Raw genomic sequence first — 18,463 nt, forward strand, 5'->3', positions numbered from 1 at the left:
AAGGCATGACAACTAAATGTTATATGATATTGTGGATGGAATTCTGGACAGAAAAGGGACATCAGGGATGCCTGGGTGGCCCAGCGGGTTAAAGCCACTGCCTTCAGCTCAGGTCATGATCTCAGGGTCCTGGGTTCGAGCCCCACATCAGGCTCTCTGCTCAGCAGGGAGCCTGCCTCCCCCTCTCTCTCTGCCTGCCTCTCTGCCTACTTGTGATCTCTGTCAAATAAATAAAATCTTTAAAAATAAATAAATAAATAAATAAAAAGGGACATCAGGGAAAATCTAAGGAAATCTGAAACAAGTTTTGACTTTAGTAATAATGCATTAATATTGGTTCACTAATTGTAATGCACGCATTATATGCATGTTGACAAGAGGTCACTGAGTGTGGAGTATGGGAACTCTGCACCATTGCCACAACTCCTCTGTAAATCTCAAACTGTTGTAAAAAATGAAGCTTTTTAAAAAACGTCTAAAGTTTTGGGGCACCTGGGTGGCTCAGTTGTTGGGCGTCTGCCTTCGGCTCAGGTCATGATCCCAGGGTCCTGGGATTGAGCCCCACATCAGGCTCTCTGCTTGACAGGAAGCCTGCTTCTCCCTCTCCCACTCCCCCTGCTTGTGTTCCCTCTCTCTGTGTCTCTCTGTCAAATAAATAAAATCTTAAAAAAAAAAAAAAAGTCGGGCTGCCTGGGTGGCTCAGCAGGTTAAGCATCTGCCTTCGGCTCAAGTCAATCTCAGGGTCCTGGGATTGAGAAATGTGTAGGGCTTGCTCAGCAGGGAGCCTGCTTCCCCCTCTCTCTCTTCTTGCCTCTCTGGCTACTTGTGATTTCTCTCTCTGTGTCAAATAAATAAAATCTTTTTTAAAAAAGTCAAAAGTTTCAAAAAGATATTCAGTGAAAAGTTTCCCTTCTGCCCTGGGTCAGTTGCTCAGTCATCTTGCTGAGCAAACGACCATGTTTCTTCCCAGTGAGGTTCCAGTGAGGCAGCAGGGCTCCAGTGGAGAGCCTGGCCTCCACAACTAGATGGCTGGCTCTCAATCTTGATCTCTACCAGTTTCTAGCTGTGTGACCCCAGGTAATGCCTTCCCTTCTGAGTGTCCTGTGTCCTCAAAGATAAAACCCTCACAAGATTATTGGGAGTGTTAAACACATTAATGTATATAGTAAGCACTTTGCAAATGGTTGCTTTTACTATTACAAATAAGCAAATGCATTAAGAAAAAATACCCAGGGGCGCCTGCCTGGCTCAGTCGGAGGAGCACGTGACTCTTGATCCCAGGGTTATGAGTTTGAGTCCCACCTTGGGTGTGGCGATTACTTTAAAAATAGAATCTTTAAAAAAAAAAAAAAGTGGGGCGCCTGGGTGGCTCAGTGGGTTAATGCCTCTGCCTTCGGCTCAGGTCATGATCCCAGGGTCCTGGGATCAAGCCCCACATCGGGCTCTCTGCTCAGTGGGGAGCCTGCTTCCCTTCCTCTCTCTCTGTCTACTTGTGATCTCTGTCTGTCAAATAAATAAATAAAATCTAAAAAAAAAAAGTGAGAAAAAACTATAAATAACACACACAAAAAATTACTAAGTGCCTTTTCAAGCAATTTTAGATCATTGGCTAATAACCCCACCTATGGGTCATCAAGGGAAAGTAATTTTGTCTGACATACTATTTACTCTTTATTAGGGCCCAGACCTTACATAAAGTTAAGAGGTTAAGCTGCTGAAGACTGATAAATAGCAAACTATTTTTCTCTGGCAGAACAAAAAAGGGATGGTTTTATTGCTAAGTAGGAATTAAACCTTTTTGTACTTGCCTTTCCAATCTTATTCAGGCATTTTTCTCTCCACCGTCAGGTAACGGTTTTTCCTTTCCTCCTTCATTCCTTCATTCACTAAGTAGTTAAATGCTCCCTGGTACTCAGTATACGTTTGTATCCATCAAGTTTATCTCGGTGCACATTTTCCCTTGACAAACAGTAGCACGCCATTCACGCTGTTTCACCCCTTGATTATTGACACTTAATACATCTCGAAGACAGTTTCATATCAGAACATACAAAGCTTCCTTAACTTTGTTTTACCACTGTGCAGAATACATCCTATGGATGTACTATGATCACACCCATAAGGAACTTAGCTAGTTGCCTAGCTAAGTTGATGAACACTTAGGTTGTTTTCACTCTGATGATTGCAAACAATGCCGTATGAATAACCTCTCAAGGAGAGCGCAGAAGCATTTGTACAGAGAGCAATGGGAAAGCAGAAAGGGCTCTAGAGGGTGAAGGAGCCTTAGGGAGGGACCTGATCACCTGTTCTCAGCCTGGCCTCATCCATCTTCCTCTAATTCTGTGCTCACCTACCCTCCTCCTCCTCCCTCCTCTTCCTCTCCATCCTGAGCTCCTGGTATCTCCAGACAGGAAGGGCTAGGCTTTGATTCTCTCTGCGCCTGGGCTCTGGCTTGTACTGTGTGTAAGATGAGGGTGCCTTGGAGAGGCGGATCTTGGGGTTTGGGGGCCTGGGGCTACTACTGTCCCTGGGCTGTAGCCACTGAGGGCACATACTCAGCACACCCTGACGGCTCTGGTAGGGGATGAGGACCCGGGAGCCAGGGACTACCTGGGGGGGTGGGGGGCTGGGGGAGGGGGTGGGGCAGTGCCTAGCAGCTCTGGCACAGACTTGCTTCGGGTGCCCAGCGCAGGTGGCTGGTCAGGGCACAGGGTATGGCAGGCCGTGGTGAGGAAGGGACTGGCCAGGCTGGTGGTGATGGTCACGAGGTGGTCCAGGACACCCCCCTCCTGAGGAGACTGGGCAAAGGGGAGGCTCAAAGTGGCCTGCAGTCGCTCTAGGAGAGATGGGGTAGCCTGGGCCTGGGCCTGGGCCTGAGCCACGAGCCCAGGCAAGGCTGGCCACTCGGGCTGGTAATGCTGGCTCAGCTGCTCTATTTGGGGGCGCCGCAGCAGCGCCCGGATCCTCTGCACAGTGTCGAAGCTGTCGGTCAGCAGTGCCCATTCTAGGGCCGTCTTGCCCCGAAGAGGATCCACCGCTGTCAGGTCAGCACCTGGGAGGGGGCACAGGAGTGACATGGGATGGGACAGGGACTGGTGACTTGCAGAAGGGCAGATTCTTTAGCCCCGGGACTGATTTTGGGGAGGATTACAAACCACAGAGGCCCCTCCTTCTGCAGCTGGAATCTGGGAGCTGTGACCGGCTACAGTATCAGGACAGTATCAGCCCCAGAGCCCAATCTCCTGTTTAAGACTAAAGAAGAAGGGGTACCTGGGCGGCAGCTCAGGTCATGATACCAGAGTCTAAGGATCAAGTCCCGTATGGGGCTCCTTGCTCAGTGAGAGCCTGCTTTTCCCTCCCTGCCACTCCCCTTGCTTGTGCTCTTTCTCCCCGAAATAAATAAATAAAATCCTTTAAAAAAAAAAAAAAAAGACTAAAGAAGAAAACAGTGAAGTCCAGAGAGTAAAAAAGACTTCAGAGAGACCTGGTGGAGGGCCCTGTAAACCTGTAAGGAGCCGAGGAACAGATGGTGGGCAGGTCGCCCAGGACAAGGGAGGCCTGAGTGGCAAATGCTGGGCAAGTGGAGGGGGGTCCTATGGGCCCCCACTCCTCATTCTTCTCATCACCACACCCCTCTAATCTGGGCTGGGGAGATAACAGTCATTTTGGGGTAAAAGGAGGTTGCAGAGTTTTCTCCCTTCTCATCCCAAACACAGTCAGATGGGGTAGGGAAAGGAAGAGTTGGAGGCCAGGGGTCCCCAGGGTGACCAACAGATGGTAGTCCCACCTGAAGAAATAGTGGAGGCCCAAGACTTCATGAGCAGTGTGAACAACTCCACTCAGCCACACGCCTCAACTACATATCATCGTGTCCCTGAAACCCTGGCTTGTCAGAGACAGAAGTCATCCCAGAAAAAACCAACACCCTCTTTATACTGGTAAGTCCCGGAGAGAGAAGGCTTCTGCCCAGGGTCACTCAGCTAGTGGCTGAGCCAAAACTAGAACCCAACAGTCTGGTTCCAGATATCAGCATTTTTTGTTTTTCTAGCTGGTCTAGGTTTTCCTCCCAAGCTTTCTTTTCTGAGACCAACATGCACAATGTAAACAGAGACATCAAGGGGCATCTGGGTGGCTCAGTGGGTTAAGCCTCTGCCTTCGGCTCAAGTCATGATCCCAGGGTCCTGGGATCGAGCCTCATGTCGGGCTCTCTGCTCGGTGGGGAACCTGCTTCTCTCTTTCTGCCAGCCTCTCTGCCTACTTGTGATCTCTCTCTGTCAAATAAATAAAAATATTAACTTATATATAAAAAAAAAAAAACAGAGACATCAATAGCTAGACTTCGTTGATTCTGAGAAACTCAAGCACACTCCCCTCCTCCAGGAAGTCGGCCTAGATTGATCCTCCGTGTCCACCTCTCTTCTCTCTGTAACTACACGGCTGACTAAGCCTCAGGCTGGAAGGCTTGGGGAGGAACTGGTTGTCACAAATCCTGGTCCAGGCCCCATGCACCTGCCATGAGGAGGGCAGCCACGCATTCCGAACGGTTCCGCACAGCAGCCTTCATCAGTGCTGTTAGCCCCCGCTGGTCTCGGCGCTCCAGGTCCAGGCCCGGGTAATAGTTGAGCAGAAGACTCACCAGAGGCACATGGCCTGCAGAGTACCAAGGACAGAGCTTAGCTCTCCCCAAAGAGGGTGATGAAGCCCCAAACTCACCCTCCACCAAACACAACAGTCTTTGAGGTGGAAGAACACAATACAAAAAGTATGGGATTGTGACCCTGTCTGAAGTGGGGGAAACTGGTGGATGGTAAGGTTAACAGTCTCTCACCTGCTTGGGCAGCCAGCATGAGGGCAGTGTCCCCTTCTTTATCCTGCTGGTTCACATCGAGGAAAGGGCAGCGGCTGAGCAGAGCCACAACACTCTCGAAGCCTCGGTAGCAGGCAACCATGAGACCTGTCTGGGAGAGGAGCAGCTCAGCCCCTGCGCTTTTTTCCAGGATCTCCTTGGAGCCCCTGTGCCCTCTAAACCCACATCCATCTTGTTTAGCCTCTGGTTAGACCTACCCTCGACCCCTCCCTTCCTCCCACGGATCCAGGCACTGGATAAATGTCCTGTGGCAAGGACACAGGGTTGCTCTAGCTGCACTGGGAAACACCTGAGGTAGCTCACCCTCCCGTTGCCATCCACCTCGGTGGCTTCTTCTGGGGAGACCCCACCATCCAACGTGGCTTGAAGCTGGACAGGGTCATTGCGGACACAGCCCCAGTACAAGGCCCCCAGCCTACAGCCTGGGGCAGGGGTCTCCTGGCCGGTGGGGCAGGATGAAGACTCAGACATGCCCAGCCCACCCCTGGGCAACTCCGGCTCTTCCTCTTCCAGTTGGAGCGCGGGGTGGGGGCAAGAACGCCCGTTCCTCAGCGTCACGCAGCTGGCACCTGTAACACAGAACGGAGGGGAACAGTTCTCCCTGTACGCCAGGGAAGGGTCCCAGCACCCTACCCAACTTAGGAGAAGACAAACTGTGGGCAGGAGCCCTAAGAGGGCAGAAGTGGTTCGCTGTGAGGATCCCAGTGAGAGTCAAGGAGAGGGGCGGTCTTCTCTTTCCCACTTACCCAGGTGTGGAGGCTCCCTAGGAGGCAGTCATTGCCGGGGCCCGCAGCAGCCCCCAGGCTCCTGGGGGCACACTTGCGGGATCTCCAGAACAGCGGGAGGAGGACTCGCTCTCCCCAGGAAACAAGGCAGGTAACAGATGGCTGGACTTAGGCAAAGAGCTGCTGCAAACACCCCGGAGCTGAGCTGGATCAAGCCGGGTCAGTAGCGAACGGGAATGGGGCGGGGGCGGGGGGGGGGACCGGGAGGGGGGGGGGTGCCCTCCTCTCCCAGAGACCAGGACCGGCCAGAGAGCCCGCCCATGAGTGGGCGGGGCCCAATCAAGGAGGCTCCTCCCCCGCGGAGGAGGCTCTGGGTAAGACCCCGCCCCGCCAAAACGTGCTCACCTTCCACCTCCCGAACCCGTAGCAGAACTTTCCGAGGCTGGAGGGTCGTGAGGGGTCCCTACCCAGCCGCGTAAGCCTGAAGTCTCTTTCCCTTCCGCGGAGCTGGAGTGGTGGAAGGAGAGGGTTCGCGATGAACAGGGGCTAGAACTGGGGGAGGTGGAGCTCTGGAGGTTACCTGGCCTTTTTTTTTTTTTTTGAGGTTCTGGGGAAATTAAAATATAAAGAATTGTCTAATTAGGAGGACAGAATTATGGTATAGTAAGTTTCATGGACTAGTTTTGATATGGTAAATTCAGTATGGAATATTTAGATTGCATTAAAACTACAATAATTGGGGGCGCCTGGGTGGCTCAGTGGGTTAAGCCGCTGGCTCTCTGCTCAGCAGGGAACCTGCTTCTCTCTCTCTCTCTCTCTCTGCCTGCCTCTCTGTCTACTGTCATCTCTCTCTGTCAAATAAATAAAGTCTTTAAAAAAATTACAATAATTGAATTACATTATTTACAATTATGTATTAATAATTTTTGAACCATTCTTTAAAGTAAATTAAAACTAAATATTAAATGTAATGGGTCAGTTTTGGACCTCAGGTGTAGAAAACGGAGCCAACCGTGGTCATCTGTTTATATCACTCCCACCATCAGCCCGTATGAGAACTTTTTTATTTTACTTTATTTATCTCTTTCTTCACAGATCCCCCATAGCCTATTATGCTCCTGCTTTCCCTTTATCAATTGGCATGTATATATTCTTGAAAATGTAAACTGCATTTAAAAAGGTATTTTATTGGGGCGCCTGGGTGCCTCCGTGAGTTAAGCCTCTGCCTTCTGCTTGGGTCATGGTCTGGGGGTTCTGGGATCGAGCCCCACATGGAGCTCTCTGCTCAGCAGGGAACCTGCTTCCCCCTCTCTCTCTGCCTGCCTCTTTGCCTACTTGTGATTTCTCTCTCTGTCAAATAAATAAAATCTTTTTTTTTTTAAAAAAAAGGTAGTATTGGTTTATGTATGTTTTTTAAATTAGTTTCAGAGGTAGAGTTTAGTGATTCACCCTCTACACACAACACCCAGTGCTCATTACGTGAAGTGCCCTTCCCAATGTCCATAACCCAGTTAGTCATCACTTCCTCCCCTCTACCTCCCCACCAGCAACCGTCAATTTGTTCCCTAGAGTTAAGAGTTTCTTATGGTTTGTCTCCCTCTCTGATTTCAGCCTTATTTTATTTTTTCCTCCCCTCCTCTATGTGGTTTATGTATGTTTTAACCTGCACCCTAGAACTGTGTGACAGACCTCATTCTGGTTTGTTTGTTTGTTTTTTTCACACCATGCTTTTTTGGAGATGGCTCCTCGTTACTTTCTATGAAGTGTATCTGTGGGGAGTGTCTTTGGTTTAAGTAACCGAAAGCGGATCTCCTTGGTTTGGTGGCTGCCAACATTGATCCAAAACTCCTTTTCATGTTTCTTCTGAACTACAGAAGCTGGAAAACCAAAACGACACTTCCTCGATTCCCTTGAGCCAGGAATCCGTGATTTAGGTTCTGCTCTTGTGCAAGACATAAATCTGGAACAGAGCTAAATACCACGGGACATGTGTTTTACTGTCACAGAGCAGGACAGATGCAGTGGGGCTCTGGTGAGGAGCTTCCTGATTCATCAGCTTCCTCTAGTAATGACTGTTGCTTCCCGATCACAGGCAGAAGTCATGTGCTTCTCAAAGCTGGGAGTTGTTTCTGAACCTAGAACCTGTTTCTCTATTCCTTTACATCTAAACTGGCCACATCTATTTCTGTTGCCTACTGTTGAGCCCTAACGGCCACAAGTGGCTTAACCAAATAGGGGTTTATTCTTCACACAAGATTAAGAAGTTCAGGGATAAGCTGTTGTTGATATAAACTGATGATGGCAGGGCCTTCTCTGGGAGCCTCTTGACTTTTCCTCATGTCCACAAGATGGCTACTGTCCCTCTAGCCATCACGGTAAAATGTGATGAATGCATGCTATGTAATTCTTTCAACAATTAGAAGAAATCTACCAGATTATGTGTTAGACATCACTAATTAGAGGACACAACCCCTATCTGTGACCCCCTTCTCTCTAGTCACGTTTTAGTTAAGTATGACCGTGTCTGGTGGAGGAACACAGTTTTGGCCAGTGAAATGCAATCGGTAGTCTAATAGGTAAGGCTCCTGGGAAAATCGTTGCTCTCTTGATAAATGACATAGGGGCATATCCTTTATCTTTCTTTCTTTCTCCCCTCCTCTTCCTGCTGCATAAAGTTCCATTGTACGCATACATCAGATTTTTTTTTCTCCTTTTTTTTTAGATTTTATTTATTTATTTGACAGAGACACAGCGAGAGAGGGAACATAAGCAGGGGGAGTGGGAGAGGGAGAAGTAGGCTTCCTGCTGAGCGGGGAGCCCGATGTGAAGCTCGATCCCAGGACCCTGGGATCATGACCTGAACTGAAGGCAGACGCTTAACGACTGAGCCACCCAGGTGCCCTTCAAATGGGTTTTAGACGTTGCAACTGTACTATGTATATTTTTGTTAGCTTTATCTGTGGTGAGCTTCACTGAAAGAAATCCTGGCTTTGGGTACACCTGGGTGGCTCTGTTGGTTAAGTGTCTGGCTTTGGCTCAGGTCATGACCCCTGGGTTCTGGGATGGAGGCCCGAAGCAGTGGGCTCCTTGCTCAGTGGAGAGCCTGCTTTGCCCTCTGCCCCTCCCCCTGCTCGTGCTTCCTTCCTCTCTCTCTCAAATAAATAAATAAAATCTTTTTTAAAAAATCCGGAATTTTGATGTGGTTAAATTCATTAATATTTCTCTTTATGCTTTGTGCCTTTGGGTCTTGTTTAAGAACTTCCTATGGGACACCTGGGTGGCTCTGTCAGTTAAGCATTTGCCTTAGGCTCAGGTCATGATCCCGGGAGTCCTGGGATCGAGTCCTACCTACATCAGGGCTCCTTGCTCAGCGGGGAGCCTGCTTCTCCCCCTGCTTGTGCTCTCTCACTCTGTGTCAAATAAGTAAATAAAATCTTAAAAAAAAAAAAATTTTACTAATTTATTTGACAGAGAGAAAGAGAGAAAGACAGGGCACAAGCAGGAAGAAATGCAGAAGAGGGAGAAGCAGGCTCCCCACTGAGCAGAGAGCCCAACGCAGGGTTCGATCCCTGGACCCTGGGATCACAACCTGAGCCGAAGGCAGACATTCAGCTGACTGAGCCACTCAGGTGCCCTTCTTGCTGCCTTTAAAATCTTTTCTTTGTGATATTCTAAGTATTTTTCTTTCTTTCTTTCTTTTTAAAGGTTTTATTTATTTATTTGACAGGGAGAGAGCACAAGCAGGGGGAATGGGAGAGGGAGAAGCAGGATCCTCACTGAGTAGAAAGCCTGATGCGGGGCTCCATCCCAGGACCCTGGGATCATGACCTGAGCCGAAGGCAGACACTAAACTACTGAACCACCTGGTGGCCTGGTTCTACTCTTTAAAAATAAGGAAATAAAAATGTAAAAAAATAAATTTAAAAAATAATAAATTTTACTCTTATGGGTAGTTATAGATTTCTAATTATTTACCTTTCTTTGGTTTTTTTATTTATCCTGCTTTTGGACCTATAAATTGTTGTTCTTTATCGATGTTGGAAAATTTGGAAATCTATTAAATTCGCTTTGGTTCTGTGAGAGAAAAGACTGTGGAGGGGTGCCTGGGTGGCTCAGTGGGAAAGGCCTCTGCCTTTGGCTCAGGTCATGATCCCAGGGTCCTGGGATCGAGCCCTGCATTGGGCTCTCTGCTCAGCGGGGAGCCTGCTTCCCTTCCTCTCTCTATGCCTGCCTCTCTGCCTACTTGTGATATCTGTCAAATAAATAAATAAAATCTTAAAGAAAAAAAAAAGACGAAATTGAAGCTCAAGTTTGCCTGATTCAACAAATATTTTCAAACTAAAGCAGATTCCTTGATTTCTTTTCTTGTCTGAGATCCTGCCCTACCTTAGATTTTGACCTAATAAATTCTTTTTTAAAGAAAGATTTATTTATTTACTTTAGAGAGAGTGAGAGAATGCAGGCATGTACAAGGGGAAGTATTGGAGGGAACAGAGGGAGAGGGAGAGAAAAACTCAAATTCACTGGGCATAAAGCCTGATCCCACAACCCTGAGATCACCACTGGAGCAGAAACAAAGAATCAGACACTCAACTGACTGAGCTACCCAGGCACCCCCACAAATCAATTCTTGTTATCTGGCCAGCTCTTTAAAAATAATTTGTATTTGTTATTTTAACTAGCAGTTTTACTGTTTAACTCAGAAATATCAGTCCAGAGTCCAGGCAGTCATGTTATTGGAAACAGAATTTCCTCTAATCTTAATTAATTAAATAAACTAATAGTAATTTGGGGAAAGACATAGTAATTAATTCATAGAAGAAATACAAATGGCCAATAAACATATGAAAAGATGCTTAATCTCACAGTAAGCAGGAAAAGGCAAATTAAAACAATAATGAGACATTTTTGGCCCATCAACTTAGCAAAAATTAAACATTAATTATATTAAGTGCTTACACTGTTGGGGAAATGTAAATTAGTGAAGTATTTTTGGAAAGCATTTTGACAGTATCTATCAAAATAACAAATGTACATACACATGAACCCCAAAATTCTGCTTTTAGAAATCTTTCCCTAAACAGTACTTGTATATGTGAACAAAGATATACTGTATATACTTTGCAGCATTATTTGTAATTGTAAAAAAGAAATTTAGAAATAACTTAAATGTTCATCAATAGGGCACCTGGGTGGCTCAGTGGGTTAAAGTCTCTGCCTTCGGCTCAGGTCGTGATCCCAGGGTCCAAAATTGGGCTCTTTGCTCTGGGGGGAGCCTGCTTCCTCCTCTCTCTCTGCCTGCCTCTCTGCCTACTTGAGATCTCTGTCTGTCAAATAAATAAATAAAATCTTTAAAAAATATGTTCATCAACACAGGAAGGACTTGAAAAAACTATGCACAAAATTATGCCTCCATTAAAAAATAATAAGATAGATCCATATGGACTGCTTGGAAAATATCTCTGAGACATGTTAATGAAGAGAAAAAAAGCCATATATATATAGAGAGACAGACAGACAGACAGAGAGAGAATGTGTCTGTGTGTGTGTGTGCGCATGTGCGTGTGAGAGACTGGCTCACTTACATGGATGTAAATGCATAGAAAGGACTGGAACAATAGTTGTCAACATTGGCTGCCCCATGTAATCACCTAATCATAAAAGAAAAAATAGTAGTGGGTCACCTGTGTAGTTCAGTTGGTTAAGCATCTAACTTGTGTTAGCTCAGGTCTTGATCTCGTGGGGCCCTCAGTGGGGAGTCTGCTTTGGATTCTCTCCCTCTGCTCCCCCTCCGTGCTTGCACTCTCTCTCTCAAATAAGTCTTTAAAACAAAACCAACAAAACAAACAAAATAGTAGGGGCACCTGGCTGGCTCAGTTGGTTGAGTGGCTGACTCTTGGTTTCTACTTGGGTCAGGATCTCAACATCCTGGAATGGAGTCCCAAAGCCCAGCTCCCCACTCAGCAGGGAATCTGCTTCTGGATTCTCTCTCCCTCTGCCCCTTGCTCAGCTGTCTCTCTCTCTCTCTAATCAATCAATCAGTCTTTAAAAATAATAAAACAAAACAAAACAAAAAATAGTAGGGGCAGCTGGCTGGCTCAGTTGGTAGAGTGTGTGACTCTTGATCTTAGGGTTGTGAGTTTGAGCCCCACATTGGGTGTAGAGATTACTTAAAAAAAATTTTTTTTTAATTAAAATACAAAATTTTACATCTCCCCCATGTGATTCGAACATGTAGCCAAGTCTGAGGACTTTTGTAAAGAATGACCTGTATTTGGGACGCCTGGATGGCTCAGTTGGTTAAGCCTCTGCCTTCGGCTCAGGTCATGATCCCAGGGTCCTGGGATCAAGTCCCACGTCAGGGTCCCTGCTCAGTGGGGAGCCTGCTTCTCCCTCTGCTTATGCTATCTGACAAATAAATAAATATAATCTTAAAAAATAAATAAATAAAAGAGTGACCTCTATGAAAGCATTGCCGGTTGTTAATTTAGGGGAGGAGAATAGGAATGAGGTGAAAGGGGACCTTCATGTTTTGCTTTTTAAAGTTGTATGATGTTTATCCACCAAGATAATTACTACTTCATGTCAAAAGGAAAAGAAAGAATATATACATACATATGTGTGTGTGTGTGTGTGTATTTCTATTTTGGGGAGGCTTTTGCCCAACATGAGGCTCGAACTCATGACCTCCAGATCAAGAGTTGCCCACTCTACTGACTGAGCCAGCCAGACACCCCCCGCGCCCCTCAAACTCTCCTGTACACAGAGTTCATCATGTCTCAGTGTACCTCTGAACTTCACTCAATCATTTGTTCAAACCTGCTTGGGCTTGTGTCAGGCACATATTTTAACTCTTCATGTGAGTTACCATTAATCTTGTTCTTGGCTGTTTCCCTCACCTTGGTCATCTTTGTCTCCTGCATCTGCACAACGTTGGCCACTCAGGGAACGGGAAGTCCCCTGAGAGTTTCTCCTCTGGCCTGAAGAGCCCCCCCCGCCCCGCCCACCCAGTACCATTCAGCAACGACTGTAGAAGGATAGGAGAGGAGACTTTAATCTGTGCTGAGAGGCCCCAAGGACATCTGACTAGGTAAAAGGGAATTTCACATTTTGCTTTTCAAATGATCTTCCTCCAAGCCTTGACCACCTTCAGCCTTAGCAAGGGTCCTGTGCTGCAAGGCCACTCTCTGCCAGCAGGTGGCAGCCCTGGGCAGGAATTGGGAGAGCATCCCCACCCACGTGAAGGCTAAAGCAGAGGGTTGTGGGGTTGGATGCAGGGGCAAGGTCTTGGCAGGGCGGGTACACAGGAGGAGGGTGACCGGGTCCATTTTTGATCCCAAAGCATGGTAGAATTATAGAGGAATTATTTTTGTGGATCAGCTTTGGTCGACCTGATTGTGTACCCAGAAGGTTGTAAGGTTTCTTCTACTTCCACCTGTAGCAATGCTCAGTTCCCCAGTGCCCTGTCCAAGCCTCTGTCCTCAGGCAGACTGTATGCTTGTTTCTTCCCACCCCACCCCCTTGTCCAGGCTGGGTCTTGACCCTCCCTGTGTATGTCTTTGCTGATAGGGATGATTGTGGCAGAGGGGGACTGGAGGTTGCTAGTTAATGTGTAAAATAACAGATCACCTCCTGGGTATTATGGGTACATTTCAGTCAGGGCCTTCCAGAGTCTCAGTGTGGCAGTCTTAAGGATTAACAGTGATGGTTATCCCCCTTTTGATCTCTTAGCTGCTGGGCTCTGATAGGAGTGCACCAGAATGCTCTTTTCTTGCCCTTCAATCTCCATCTCTTCGCTGCTTCTGTCGATCTGTCTTCTTTCCGTCTGCCTGACTTCACCTCTTCTCCATCTTTTCAGTTTTGATCTTTCTCGTCTCACTGTCTGGACCTTTCCATCTATCTATCCCCCTAACAATCTTGCTTAAGCCCTGATAACATACATTGTCTGGGGGCAATTCTCTCTCTCTCTCTCCCTATCTTGTCTCTGACTGTCACGCTGTATCTCCAGCCATCTAATGCTTTGGTCTGGGTTTGCAGGAGTCTTGACTTGTGGAACTCAATCAGAAGGGAAGGGGGAGAATTGAGGAAAGTGCAATGACAAATCTACAGTGAAAGAGCTCAGCAAATTCTTGAGTCAAATTTGGAGCAGAGACCAATCTCCTTTAGGGAACAAAATGTACTGTCATCTCAACCTCTGCCCTTCGTCCAGGATCTTTTTCGAGCACAAGCCCCCTATTCCCTACAGGCCCGGTGGCAGGTACAGCTGGGGCCAGCAGTCAGTGGGGAAAGAGCCCACCCCCGCCTATGAACTAGACATGGGATGGGACCCAACATGGTGGGATGGAGAATGGAGGAGGTGACCTCTGACCCCGGCTCTGGCCCCTTCTGGGGGTCCCTGGTGACCTGCCATAGGTCATGCCCCCTCCTCCCCTACCATGATCTACATCACAAAACCCATAGCTCGTAACTCAATGCCATCCAGGGAAGTCTGGGATTGATTTAGGGCCCCCTCTGCCAGTTCACCCCCCACTGGACTATGGCCCCTGGGGTGGAGGTGGGGATGAGGGTCATGGGTGAAGTTCAGGCAGGAGGGTCCTGACTACTACTACTACATCATACCTGTTGCACTCTTAGTGGATTTGTTGGGGGGAAGGGCCCAAGGACAGGAGTTCAAGGTTCTTACTGACCAGCTGCTCTCTTTGGCTCAGCTCAGGGCCATGTGGAGGGAACAGTGAGCATAGACTAATAGGTGTTCAGGGACAGTGTTCTCATGATTCGGGCCCAAGGCATCCTATAAAGCAAAGAGATTCTTGTTACCCACCAAGACAGCAGTCTGGTGAGTTCTAAGTAAGCACCCCAGCCTCCCCCAATCTTAGTTACACTGAGCTACTCAGAGCCAGGTCTCCCCACCCTGGGGTTCCATAGTCCAAGGCCATTACATGTATATTTCTCCTGGTGCATTTCTTGTTGTTAGTTTCCATCCACCAGCCTTTCCAGTCTGGAGATACCAGGAAAGAAACTTCTCCTTGGAATACTTCAAAATTTTTGACCATCACGCCCAGTAAAATACATTTACCTCAACCTCAGGGACCATAAGAACATCCCCAGAAGTAAAAGCAAAAGTTTACATAACAAGTGATGCATGTGGTATTTCCTATTCTATTCTATTTTGTTGTAAGGAAAAAAAAGGTGTTTTTTTTTTTAAGATTTTATTTATTTATTTGACACACAGAGAGAGATCACAATTAGGCAGAGAGGTAGGCAGAAAGAGAGGAGGAAGCAGGCTCCCTGCTGAGGAGAGAGCAGGATGCAGGACTCCATCCCTGGACCTGAGCCCAAGGCAGAGGCGTAACCCATTGAGTCACCCAGGCGCCCAAGGGAAAAAAAGTTTTAAAAATGATTCTACAAACACCTAAGGGGCTGGCACTTAGAGCTGGTAAGTAACCTCTCACATGTTGACACCATCACAAGTTGTAAAGCCTGTTTTATAAAGAGAAAAACCCACCTTCTCTTCATAAAAGCCAGTGAGAAGGTAAGGGAGGGTTTTTTGTCGACCTGTTTTATAGAGGAGGCCACGCAGATTCTGAGGGGTTTGACTTGCTTGAGATTCCCCAACCCATGAGTGGCCAAGATGAGACCCCAAGCTGGTCTTCCATGTGCTGGTTTGCAAGTTCCCCCATCCCACCATGCCCCACAGCTCCTCTCCCTCCCCCTCCTCCCCAGCCCTCCCAATTGACACCATTGTCTCTTTCCAGTTCGAAGGCCATCCCCTTCCTCGAACATGAGGGACAGAGCAGCTGAGTAATTCTGTTTTCTTGTCATCTGTTAACACTGCACCATCTGCCAGTCCTCCTCTCCCAGAGAGGCCAGAGTGGGGGAGGCGGCAGCTTTCCCGGGAGTCTGGACCTCCAGGCACCCCTTGCCAAGGAACTCAGCATACCCCCCAGAAAGCTACTTTTTCTGCTCAATCCCAACAGCAGTGGACTAGACTCAACAGGGATGTGCAAGGGAATGGAGCGGGATGGGAGGAAGGAACTTCTGATGTCACAGGGATAAAACAATAGGATCCACCCCACCCCCAGAGTTAGGGTCCTATCTTTGGGCCTCCACACCTTTACTGTGGTGCTGTTGGTGATGCTTCCCGAGCTGCAAGCCGCTCTGGGGGAGGGCGCAGCAAATCCACCTTCCAGGGAGCCCAGGAAGATTTATGGGGTCTTGGGTGTGGTTGGCTGTTACTCAGCCTCTGACTTTCTAATTCCCCAGTCTCCTCACCACCCCGCCTCCTCCCCAAGAGGGCCTTTGTGCAGGACAATGAGGAATCTATAAATTCCGGGGGACAGGGATGTGGGGGAGGGGAGCAGCGGTCATCTCAGCCTAGCATCGAAAGGAAGGGGCATCCTCTATGGACCTGCCAGGGCTCCTCCTATCCGCACTAGAGGCCCAATAGAAAGGTGGGCCAAGCCTTACCACTGTCTTTTACAGATGAAGAAACTGAGGCTCAGAGGCGGAGGGAGTCTCGAGTCTCTTCTTCATTCTCTTCTTCATTCTCTCCATCTTTCACTCATGCATTTATTTTCCCTCTCTTACCCTTCCCCTGGCCTTTCCCTCACTCAGGCGTTCACCCAACAAACACCCATTGAGTACAAACTCCTAGCCGGCCCACATACAGAGAACAACTGGTAGACCTGGTCCACCCTGAAGGGGCACACAGCAGGGGACTGACTCGAGAGGAGCCCGAGTATGGCTCTATGCCCAGCTTCTCAGGCCAGCAGCCAGCACCCTTTCCCTACTCCCTTCCTTCAGCAGCCTGGTGCAGGTGATGAATCGTTTTCATGAGCATTTTAAAATTTAATCCCAGTGACAGCTCAGGCAGCAAGGTGTTATATAAGCCTTCCCAAGCATTCTGCTACTGTGGCCCCAAGCAGGCAAGTGGTTGCCCAAGATCACCCCCTGGAGGGTGGCAGAATACTGGACTCGGGCCCTCACTTCTGCACCACCGCTGCACCCGTGCCGGCCATGGGGATCCAGGGCAGGAGCACGTGCTGTGGTCCTAGACTTCCTCTTCAACCCACTTGCCCAAACTAGCCCTGTGTCCCCCACCCCCACCTCCCATGCTGGTCTTCCCTAATGTTCTGTCATGATCTGGGCCACCTTCCCGCAATGGGCTCACCTCTATACCTACTCAGTTCACCCATCTGTTGTCCATCGATAATCAACTCAGTGCTTATGATGCCTGCAATTGTTTGCTGAATGACCACACATTCTTGTGTGTTTCCTCGTATGTCTCTGCTTATAAACTGAAGATATTAGGACCTATTTCATTGTACAAATTAAATCCGTTAAGCCAAGTAAAGCTCTCAGAGTACCGCCTGGCACGTGGCACATGCTCAGTTTAGTCTTGGCTGCTAAGTTTATGGATACTGGAAACCACAGGCCTGCCCATACATGAGACATTTGGGTGAAACACAGGTGAATACAGGGGTTTGCAGCTGGCTTCTCCCTGAAAATGGCCCCCTTAAAAGTGATCACATAGACAAGTAGCAAATTTACTCCCCAGGGACTCCCACATTCCTTAACTGCATGAGGTATGTTGAGCACCTCCTAGGTCTGTGCCAGGCATTGTGCTAGCAGAGAACAAGAAAGACACCCGCATTCATCAAGCTGGCATCCTGGGAAGTGAAACAGACCACAAACTAAAGTGAATAAAGATGATAATTACAGAAAGCCTTTAAGTCCTGAAGAAATAGACATGGTTAAGTGACACAGTAGATAGGCAATTGGGTGTGAGGCTGTTGTAGTATTGGGGTTAGGACTGATGGGGAGGTGACATCCCTAGGAAGGATCCAGGCAGAGTGTTCGAGGCAAAGGGAACGGCAAGACCAAAACTGGAGGTGGGAAAAACTGACAAGTTCAAGGAACAGAAAGGCAGCCAGTGGGAGTGGCATCTGGACAGAAGGGAGAATGATCTAGGAGAGGTCAGCACAGGCAGGGGCCAGGGTAAGAAAATGGGGCCTTCCTCCAGGAGAAGCCATGCAAAGTTTTAAACAGGGACTGACATGTTTTCATTTTGGTGTTTTTGTTTTTTGTTTTTTGTTTGTGTGTGTGTGTGTTTCCCTGATTGGTATTTTTAATAGTCCCCATGGAAGCTGTGTGAATTGATTATCCAGGATCCAGGAGAGCAAACAGGAACCTTTGCAGTTGTACAAGGACGGAAGAGGGGCTTGGACGCTGGAGGGGGTTGGGGAACAGGGGCTGATCCAAGATATCTTAGAGATAGAAGGGAGAAACTTTGCTAGTGGATTGGACAACAGGATCAGGATGGGAGTAGATTTCAGGAGGAAGGAACCCGGGAAGCTCAATTAGTAGAACTGTCTCTGTCCTGAGCCATGAGAGTCCTCCTGCTCACTCTGGCCATGCCCCTGAGGTACAGAAGCCAATTTTAGCCATTTGCTCTCCTGGATCTACTCAGCCTTCAATCAGGGGCAGTCCAGACTTGCTCATTCGGGCTCTTTGTGGGAAAAGGTGCTCCTTGCTTTCCCTCCAGAAAAAACAGCCCCTGCCAAAGCACAAGACTTGGACTTCAGACCCCTTGTAACCCCTTCACCCAGCCCTTGTTTAGGTCGCAACCTGCACAACCGGACAACTCCGCTCTCCCCAGCCTGGACCACCGGCCCAACCTGAAAATCCTCGAAGCTCTGAGACAGGCAGGCGCTGGGCTTGTTGGGACACGGGCCTGAAAACACTCTGGGGCCCGGAACGGGAAGGTGGGGCTTCGCCTTTCCTGCGGGAATCTCCCAGCCCTGTTCCCGGGGGAAGGAAGTCCCCTCCCGGGCCGGCGCCCCCGCCCCGCCTCTGCCCGCTAGCTGGCCGC

At 48.3% G+C, this 18,463-nt stretch overlaps 1 protein-coding gene across 1 annotated transcript; it reads right to left on the reverse strand.

Moving 5' to 3' along the window:
- Nucleotides 1-2,181: 2,181 nt before the first annotated feature.
- Nucleotides 2,182-4,949, reverse strand: ANKRD33 (ankyrin repeat domain 33). The gene is made up of 4 exons (XM_004774709.3): nt 4,829-4,949; nt 4,510-4,650; nt 2,651-3,052; nt 2,182-2,457 (listed from the first exon to the last, which is right to left on the reverse strand). Exons 1-4 carry the CDS (start codon nt 4,947-4,949, stop codon nt 2,351-2,353), a joined length of 771 nt encoding a protein of 256 aa, XP_004774766.2. The 3' UTR covers nt 2,182-2,350.
- Between the last annotated feature and the right edge of the window lie 13,514 nt (nt 4,950-18,463).

Source organism: Mustela putorius, unplaced genomic scaffold (assembly GCF_011764305.1).
Source record: "Mustela putorius furo isolate JIRA1106 unplaced genomic scaffold, ASM1176430v1.1 tig00537227_pilon_pilon_pilon, whole genome shotgun sequence".
In the NCBI taxonomy this organism is placed as follows: domain Eukaryota; kingdom Metazoa; phylum Chordata; class Mammalia; order Carnivora; family Mustelidae; genus Mustela; species Mustela putorius.

Coding starts and splice junctions, on each gene's coding strand:
- ANKRD33 (XM_004774709.3), bottom strand. CDS start 4,949: ATGGTTGCCTGCTACCGAGGCTTCGAGAGTGTTGTGGCTCTGCTCAGC. Junction 4,651..4,828: donor CATGCTGGCTGCCCAAGCAG/GTGAGAGACTGT, acceptor GGTACTCTGCAG/GCCATGTGCCTCTGGTGAGT. Junction 2,458..2,650: donor GTCTGTGCCAGAGCTGCTAG/GCACTGCCCCAC, acceptor TCTTACACACAG/TACAAGCCAGAGCCCAGGCG.